Here is a 10024-nt window from a genome sequence, read left to right on the forward strand (position 1 = left end):
ATTTGTAACACCGTACAATGTTATATAAATACATGTTCAAAGCGGATATTAAAACGGAAATAATAAACTCTGCGATTCGCAATATTTCTACTTGGTGAATCGAAGTAGGTGTATTCTATGTTCAATTCGGTTTTTCAAACATGTACTCGCTTTGATATTAAAGCTTTTTGTATATATGTATATATTGTAAAGATATATATATATATATATATATATATATATATATATATGCACGATATTTTGATAGTACAAATTTTATGCTTAACGCGTTTATCGTTATTATACGTGGAAATTGTTTGGTAACAATGGAAATAGATATGACGATACCAACGGATAAAATTTCAGCATCAACGTGCATTTAAAATCAAAATAAATGAAAATTGCGAAAAAAATAAAATATAAAATTAGAATAGACGTCTGCAAAATAAAATCAAGGTATTATATGAAAGCAAGAGTTTTGAAAATAAATGCGCAAGGATTTCTTTTCATTGAAAAGAAAAAATATGCCGAGCGTTGCACCGATTATCGTCAAAATCTATCGTAATAAATTTCATTCGGTATAATAAATGCGCTTTGATGAAAACCATTACCAGAGATTACGTACGTTTTTTATTTGAAGAGGGATACAGTTAGGTATAACGTATTTTATGAAATTAAAAAGGTCTGTGAATACATTGGCTAACAATACATAATGAATAATGAGAAATAAAAAGTGCATAAAAGTGTGCTTTTTTATCGACAGAGATGATAAAAGGTATCTCTACAATGCTACGCGTTATAAAGAGTTATAAATTCATCCAACGAATATTATTATATATTTGTACTACTTTAGACGACAAATCTTCTCCCATGCTTTTCGTTTGTTAATGAACGTCAGTCTTTCCTTTTTATCAAACAAACCTATAAAAACGAGAATTTTAACCCGTATGAATGTTCTTTTCAGGAAAACCATTTCCCGTTCGAAATTGCACATTGGCCAATCAGACGTATACAAGCGTGGAAGTGAAATGCGTGCCCGGATACGATGGTGGTCTGACGCAGAAATTTGTGTTGGAGGTCTATCATGGCGATATTGACTTCCTGTCGAGCATCCAGCCTCTCTATAACGTTTCCAACATCGAGGAGCCATCCTTCGCGCTTTCGGGTCTGGAAGCGTCGGTCGAGGCTGGCGTACACGTCGCGGTTTATGCCGTAAATGCCAAAGGTCGAAGTCAGCCTGCTATTCTCACTGAAGTTACGTATCGAGATGCCGAGAAACGTACTGGTAAGTGAACTTTTATATTCTATTATCTTTTTCCTTTTTTTTTTTTTTTTCTAATTTGCATTATATCAAATTATTCCGTATTTATCATATTTTTTTTCCCCTGAATAATCCTATAAATTATCTAAACGATATACGAACCACATATAACAGGGTAGATATTCTTTTCGTACGTCAAAGGACAAGAGACAAAAGTAAAACCAAGCTTGATACTACTTCCTGCGCTTCCACGACGATTTATCACGTCCAGAACAGATCGCAAATACATTTAAGGTTACTTTATGAAAGTGAACAATGCGAGGATGACGTAGCTTAGAAGAGTCTGTGAAATGGTGCTTTATCTAAGATTGCCTGAAAAACAAGCGGCTGGATATAATGTACGTAAGCCGCCGCACGACAGAATGAATAATTTCCTATCACGTGCCATGTATCCAACCAACTGAATTAGCACGGCTGCAGGCCTAGAGCGACTGAAACCATAGAAATTTGAACAGCGTAATTGCCCGTACCACATTCTAAAAGATATATTCTTAAATGTGAGATAAATGCCGAAGAGGTAATTCGATCGTATTGGTAACCGGTCAAGATCTTAGTAAGATTAGTAAGAAACAGTCGATGAATCTCTTCGATCGACAACGCGTTATCGTTCGTAGGATGCCGTAGGGATTTCACACGGGTGGTATCCCTTTTGGGAAACGAATGGGCTTACTCGCGCGGGTGGTGTCAACGATTGGGAGTAGTAAGTAAGACGGATCACCCACCCTCACGAGACAACACTACCGAACTATCAACGCACTACACCCATTTCTCTCTCTCTCTCTCTCTCTCTACTACTACTACTACTACTACTACTACTACTATTACATATATGTTGCACTATTTACCCAAGGATAAGATAACCATGATCCGACGACAAGTTTCGTGTCACTTTCGAAACATTGGCAATACGTTCGTTCTACTTTGACTACATCGAAAAAAAAAAAAAGAAAAAAAAATTGAAAATACATCGAGAAAACAAAGAAAATTTCATTAATTGTGACTTCGGTATGTTGTCCCTCAACTTGGATCGCCATCTTGTTGAGGTGAAGTTATTATTAACCGTTTTTTTCGTTCCAATACGTACCATGAATATTTTCTAACGTTAATGCAACGAACCGGCGTCGAATTAAGGAAAGCAATTACAGATAATGGTTCCAGCAGCGCCCAACTCCGTAACCGAGGAAAAGCTAGAAAAGAAAAGAAAGGAAGAACGAGTAGGAGGGAAAAGTAGAAGGGTGTAAAGAGGAGATAGAAGAGAAAGAAAGAGGAAAAGAGAGAAAGAGAGAAAGAGAGAGCCATCTAGAAGAGATACGAATGTACCGGATGGTCATTAAGCGGCTCTAGCTACTCTCCTTCTTCCTCTCTCTCTCTCTCTCTCTCTCTCTCTCTCTCTCTCTCTCCCTTTCTTTCTCTTTCTCTCTAACTCTCGCACTATCATGACCCCACTCTCATGCCCTATTCCCTTCTTTCTCTCGTCTTTTTAGACATTAAGCCGTTTCGCGTGCGGTAATTTTCCCGGGGTCATTTTTGCCGCTCTTCTTGCTTCACCGTTAACTTCACTTAACTCTGTTTACCCTCGTCGTCATTTTTCTTTTCCCGTCCCTTCTCCTTCGACGACTTTCTCCTTTCTTCCTCAGCCGTCCAGCAGCCTCTCGTCAGGACGTTCTCGTTGAAAGCTGCCGAGCATCACGTCGAGGGCAGACTCGCCTTACAACTACGACGCCTTCGTCCTACGGCAGCAGTTTTTTTTTATCACACACCTTCGCCAACTTATTTTGTCGTTCTATGCGGGGAGATGTCTTTTTATTTATTTATTTATTTTCTTTTTTCTTTTTCTTTTTCTTTTTCTTGTTTTCTTTTTTTTCGACGGACCACGGCAGAGAAATATAATTAGCGGAACTTCTCTTTCTTTTTCTCTTTCTTTGGTGACAAAAAATGTCGCTCGGTGCAACGTTTCTTTTACTCCGACTACATCAGTGCAACCGGACAACGAATTAAATGAGAAAGCAATTAGCCCTTTTGAAAAGATGAATAATGAACGTTGAAAAGGATCATAGAACCTCTAGGGCTGAATTTAAAATATATTATTTAACATTATCGAAAGTGAAATAACGAGGCAAAGGGGGACGCTGCTTCTAATGGCCGGTACGTGCCTAAACCGCAAATCTCCGTCCAGTCCGCTTTTCGGGTCGAGTTTTATAACATAGTTCATCGTCTCAATGGTCGATCGATGGTCCCTATGATTCTCTTCGGTATCGTTGCTTCTCTCAATCCATTACTATTCCATTAACAATGAACGGCTGTTCTCGCAGTTATAAATGAGATATATCACGCTTTTCAAATCACCAAACGAAATGGTACACGTCAAAGACAAAGTCATGAAACGCTTTCCGGTTGTATTAACCATCCCTCATGTTCGTGTTATTTGCTACGTTAATGTGAGTAGTGGTGGATATAAATATGTAGGAGTATACGCGTGAACGAAAGAGAAAGAGAGAGAAATGGTTAAAGGAAGAGTCAAAGTAGCAACGTATATATACCAAGCGGTTAGCGGCCGTTATCAAAGTGGCAGCGGCACACGATATTAACCAACAAGCGCGCCCTGTTAAAACTATTTATAACTTTTGGACTTGTGCCAGCCGCGCTCATGTCGGTTTCGCGCTGTACTCGCCTTCGGAAGTCACGTTTCACCCTCGAGTTATCGTATCCACTGTAAATTGTATAACAAAAACATGATGGTCAGACTACTAAAGAGTAGCTTTATTATTAGGAAGAACAAGACAAGCGCTCTGGTAGCGAATATAATATGTACCAGTCTCATTCTAATGACAACGAAAAATAACTAATCTCTCTTCCTCTCCCTCTCTCTCTCTCTCTCTCTCTCTCTCTCTCTCTCTCTCTCTCGTTCACTCTCCGAATGTGAAAAAAGAATTTTTTCACGGGATTTATAAAAATCTTCAATGAAACTTCTGTCAGAAAAATAATAAGTTAATTCATAAATTCACAGCCATATTTTAATAGATAAATCTCCATATTATGACAAGTAAAAAAAAATATTATTTAAAGAATGTACATACAATAACAAAGTCTCCGAATTATATAGGATTAAAAGAAAATGCTCAAATTGTTTATCTCCGTGTTTCAATGCATCCTATGCAACATATGCATACGAGAAACTCAAATTACACATTGTATGATATTTCCCTTCGTTGGTATTGCAAATGTTTGATAACATTAAATCGGGTCAAGGCATGTATGTATCACGTCTTGAGATATGAGTATTTCCTTTTATATTTCATAACTCAGAAACCATCATACGTACGAATCGTGTTCAAACAAAATTTTTTTCATTTTTTATAACGTAGATCGACTATCTGAAGTATATACACTTCCGCTATATTCAGCTGAATTGTATATATGTATGTATGTGTGTACGTATGTGTACATATATCCATTTCCACAAGTGATATCGCAATTTTGTACAGTACTAGAAAATGCTCTCGAAATTCCTCAAACTGTTGCAGATCAAAAGCATTAGCCATTAGCACTGTACCATTCGTAACAACGTAATACCACAAGAAAAGTATCATAACAAGTTATTCTCTAGTTTCTAAGCTCGTTTCTAAATATGGCTTGAAATTAAGCGAAACGCCAAATCGAAGATTATATGATAAAAATAAAAGAAAAGAGAGAAAATTATAACTTATCAAAGTTGATTTTGACTCATTCAAATCTTTACTTTCTTTATGATCTTGTTATCGATTTTTTTCTCCTCTTGGTCCACATTTCTACGTTGCCTAATGCGGTACAGCTGCGGCAAGATTTCCGCGTTCCCAATCATCCCACAGGCATAAGAGAAACGATCCTTCGTTTAAATTGCTCCCTAAGCTTTCTCTCTCTTTTTCTCTGCTTTCCTCTTTTCATTTTGTCGCTACCTTCGTTTATTCTAATAGTTCTAATAACACTTATCGAAAGGGTGATAGTAATCTCTTTTGATTCCTACCAAAGACATCCTGTCTCTTATTATTATTATTATATTGTTCCCTATTTTATTATACATATATATATATATATGTGTGTATGTGTGTGTTTGTGTATGTGTGTGTGTATGTATATATAAGTACTTATATCCAACGTCGAATGTTAAGCTCTTTTAATTTGAAATTAACTGAATGGACAGCTAACATTCAATCAAATAGAATAAAGAGAGACAAAGAGAGAGAGAGAGAGAGAGAGAGAGAGAGATCCCATATCTATTATGTAACATTTTCAGATGATAGTACGTTCTCGATATAGGATCGAGTTAGATCTCACAAAAGAGAGAGTAAGATCGTGGTGATAGCTCGCTTGATACGAATTTGCTCAATTTCGCTAACCGGATCTAACACGTTGTGCGCCTGCGAATAGGAAAATTCAATTTGTGATAATTATACTCGAGACAATCAACGAAGTGCACAGTGTAATGTCGTAGAAATTAGCTTAAGCGTTGAATCGTGGATATAAAGTCTTAAATTACCACGATAATAATCGGTTAATTAATGAAATCGCGAGATCGCCGGTCTATTGCCGGATAATAGCGACTTAGACGAAATATGATTTTGGAAATGGTATTATAGAACTTGTACTTATCCCCAAGAGATCTCTTCTTCAAATGCGAAAAACATACGACTATATTACGCGATAGTTCTTATCTTATAAAGATGTCTTATTTTATCCGAAGGTAGTGAACCGTTAAATCGTTTCTAATCTTCCTGCTAACTATCGGATTCGAAGTCAGAAACAGAAACAGAGAAACGGTTTTGATTTGACGTCTGATGGTAGAATTTCTTGAGAGTTTCCGGATTAAGTGTCGCGACTAAAGCTGGAAAATGTCAAATGCAGCGGCATCTCCATGTTAAACTAATACAAGAGAGTATCTATATAATATACGTTTCTTCTATATTACATTATAGTAATGATAAATCTAACCAAAATCTGATTTTCTCTGATTATAATTCTTAGAATCTTATTTATGCCTGGCTAAAAAATTTAATTTAACGGAGGAAAGAAAAATAAATGAATTTTAATTTATAAATAAATGGATAAAAACCAAACAAGAAAAAAAGTTGATATAGTATGTCAATTGTAAAAAGAGAAAAATTTGAAAAAATATATATATAATGATAGAAAAGATGAATCAATTTCCAAAGTGTCACAATAAATTTGCAAATTCAATCGTATCTAATCCAGGTCAACAAGGCATTCTGGTCAATCTACAAACTGGTATAAATATCTAACGGCAACGCATCAACCTCATGATCCGTCCACTTCGATAAGAACAAGAATAGTTACGAGAGTAGGAATTAGATGGAATAATTTTGGAGGTGAAACCGTGCCTCGCGGCTATTCGAAATCAGAGAAGTTAGTCGAAAGTCGGTGAAGGAAGAGAGGATAAAAGGGGAGGAGGACAAAGAGATAACGTCGCATCGGATATAGGGGTCTATCCGCACCAATGCTACGCTCGTTGCTACAATAATAGAGATTAGGACGGCTGGCCTTAAGCCTTTCGAGCCTCCGTCGATCGGCCAATCCCTTTGATAAGCGATTATTGTAAACGAAATGTTCGGAATCTGTAACACGATTCTAATCTTTCATCCCTTTTTTCTATTTTTCCTTTCAAATACAATCTAAAATAATGTATATATATATATATATATATAAATTCTTTCTTAATTAAATAACCAAAAGCTTTCTTAATTATGTAACTATACTCGATATATTACCGATTCAAAAATAATCATTACTTTTCTACAAAATAACGTTACAATAGATTCATTACTTTTTCCTGTTCCCTTTTTCCTTTATACATAGTTATGTTCAATTTTCTATAGATCCTAAACAAGAATTTCTACTTCTTCCCTATCATGCAGGTAATTGCTCTTCGATATCGTATACGTAAACATAAGTATGAGCTGATGCAAATCATCATATATCCCTAAGCACATGCATATACGTGTATACAATATTCGCTGAAAGGGACAGACAGAAAGGGAGAGAGAGAGAGAGAGAGAGAGAGAGAGAGGGCAGTTGGCGAGTCGATCGATGACGAGCTCTCGAAACCGTTCTAGCTGATTGCTATTAAGAGGATACCAAACCGCTCTCGACGTCATTACTTGACATCCTCAATTAACTTCGAGTATGCAAATATCTTCTAACGAGAAATTATTCAACGCCATTACTACGTCTATTGTGACCAATGAATTCTTTTCAATCATCTACAAAGTCTTATCATTATTTGAAAGTTTCCAGAAAATGGCAAAATAAAACGGAAAAAGAAATAAGTGGACTCGCACTGCCGTGTTTCATTAATTGAAAGTAGAGGGTGACTCTAAGTCAGTTTAACCGCCTAAGAGACCAGGGGAGGGAGAGGGAAACTGTATACCAGCGATTTGGGGTTGACCTAAGGTTAGAATTAATCCAGGTGAGCCGAAGTTGGATTTGAGCTTCGGCTAAGCCTGGATTCTTGGTGACTTAACCGACCGCATGACCCTGAATAGCGTCTTACGTTTAACCCCAGAACCGAAACGTCACCGTTGGTGGACTTAAAGAAAAGCTTTTTCACCTTCTTCTTCTTCTTCTTCTTTTTCTCTCCGAGCTACGTATTCGTCCTCGATCGTCCCTCTCGAAACTTTTTCACTTTTTCTATGAGCAGAACGACCTCAACGATTTTATCTAATCGTAAGCAATTATACGCGAAGAACATAAATCCACCAAGATACCTGCGGGAACGTTAGATAATATCTTTCTTAGTTCAAAGAAAAATCTTACGATAATATCAAATGTCGTTTACTACTGCGATCATTCCCCCTTTTTTTGTTCTTTTTTGTTGGTTTCTTTTTTCTTTTTTCTTGGTTTTTTTGACGATGCGACAAAGATCATTCATTCTCGTCATATTGTCTCTTTTTTAGATTACCTTCTGGCTCGGATTCTCGAAATCTCTTCGAAATACGAAAAAAAAGTTCAATGACTTTCGACTTCGTAGCTTTTCCATGATCCGTAAGAGCTCCTTGTTGGACCTTCGTCCTAAAGGAATTTTTCTCAAATACTAGCACCGGAAGCGGACACAGAGCCTGTTCTGACCCTACGGCAAGCTCGATTAGTGATCTAAACTTCGATGAACTTGGGATTCGAGACTCCACTGGGATATGCGATCTGTTCTCTTCTCTTCTCTTCTCTTCTCTTCTCTTCTCTTCTCTTTCCTCGAGGATTCTCTTAGTCCTTTCTCGGAGGATCGGCAGTAAGATCCGGTTTATCTTTACTACCCTGCCGGCAGACGTTTCTTCGCGTAGAACTCGATTAAACTTCCATTGTAACTTTTACGAGACACTGTTGGAAGCTTAGGAGAGTAAACGATGGTGAACCGTACCTGTTATCCGCCATGAAAAGCCTTTCCGAGAATGCCACGACTTACTAGAATATAGGTAATAATTGAATGAAAAATAATTGTAATTCGATCGACTTGGTGTTAGCTAACTTAAGTCTAAATAAAAAAGAAAAAAAAGAAAAAAAATCAAAAGCTAAGAACATGATATATTCCGGTATACAAATCCGATATACAAATTTATGTCATTTAACAAAAAAATGATCCTGCCTTAGCAACAACGACGCATATCTCTACACGAAAACCATCGACGATGGTTATGTAGAATTTGACAAAAAGAAAAGATCAAAGAAAGAAAGAGAAAGAGAAAGATAGATAGAGAGAGAGAGAGAGAGAGAGAGAGAGAGAGAGAGAGAAAGGAAGAGAGTGAAAAGATATAGGACGTCGTTCTTGTAAATCCATAGAGCTCGTCGACGACTCACTTCGAAATCTCATTTATCTCCGTTTCGTAAAGTTCTCCATTGGGGAAGGTGCACACGTCGTTGTATAGGTTTCTCCATGGATGCCACGAGAGCCGATGAGTTTTCGTCGCTTATATGCGTTTGCACGTCTCCCCTACGTGCCTCTCGCACTCCCTTGAATCCCTAGAATCCTCATTTACGGTCCAGTTTATTCCCTATGAGAAAATGACAACGACTACACAAGATATAACGTCACGCGTGGCGTTAAAATGGTTTTTGCATTAGGCAACCATCATTTTCCGTACGATTAAAGTTAACTTTTATAAATCTTAATTTTCCCCGTAAAGCTCGTTCTCTCATTCTTCTTCCCTTTTTTATCTTTTCTATCTCTTACATATAGAATACGTTCACGTTAGAAACCTAAACGAAAAACGAAGTTATTCTATCGCATCGTTCGAAAGAACACACATGATCGTGACCATACAAATTTTCAACACGAACATCATGCGAACTAAGTGACATTAAATGAGTCGATTGAACATCGCCAGGATTGCCGACAAATTTTGTCCATATCCATTTTGTCCTTGCAAACTTATTAATTCAATTACGAACAAATTCGATTAAAGCATACTATCCGCCATAGATACACTTCTCTTTTTGATAAACCGTCATGTATGTATATAACGGTCGGTGTATTGCGAATATTTACCAAGAGATCGTTTATAAAGTTGAACGATTACTTTTGTTTCCTGTGTATCGCGTTAACGAATGATTCATTAAGGGCAATTTTACATACGCATATTATCACGTGTTGTTAATCTTTCGACATGATAAAATATTACTCAACTTGTGAGCATCCACTTTATGTTTCAACCTCGACATTTACCCTATTATTTCGTTAGA

The 10024-nt window shown here is 36.9% G+C and overlaps 1 protein-coding gene across 5 annotated transcripts in view; it reads left to right on the plus strand.

Annotated features, from left to right (window-relative positions):
* LOC124951238 (nephrin-like) overlaps window positions 1-10024 on the plus strand; it is a 282614-nt gene that overhangs the window by 266935 nt on the left and 5655 nt on the right. For all 5 annotated transcript variants that reach the window (XM_047499301.1, XM_047499306.1, XM_047499305.1 and 2 more), the window contains one exon: window positions 944-1264. In XM_047499301.1, coding sequence (XP_047355257.1) covers window positions 944-1264 — 321 coding nt within the window. The remainder of the gene's footprint in view (window positions 1-943; window positions 1265-10024) is intronic.

This window comes from Vespa velutina, chromosome 8, assembly GCF_912470025.1.
Source record: "Vespa velutina chromosome 8, iVesVel2.1, whole genome shotgun sequence".
NCBI lineage: Eukaryota > Metazoa > Arthropoda > Insecta > Hymenoptera > Vespidae > Vespa > Vespa velutina.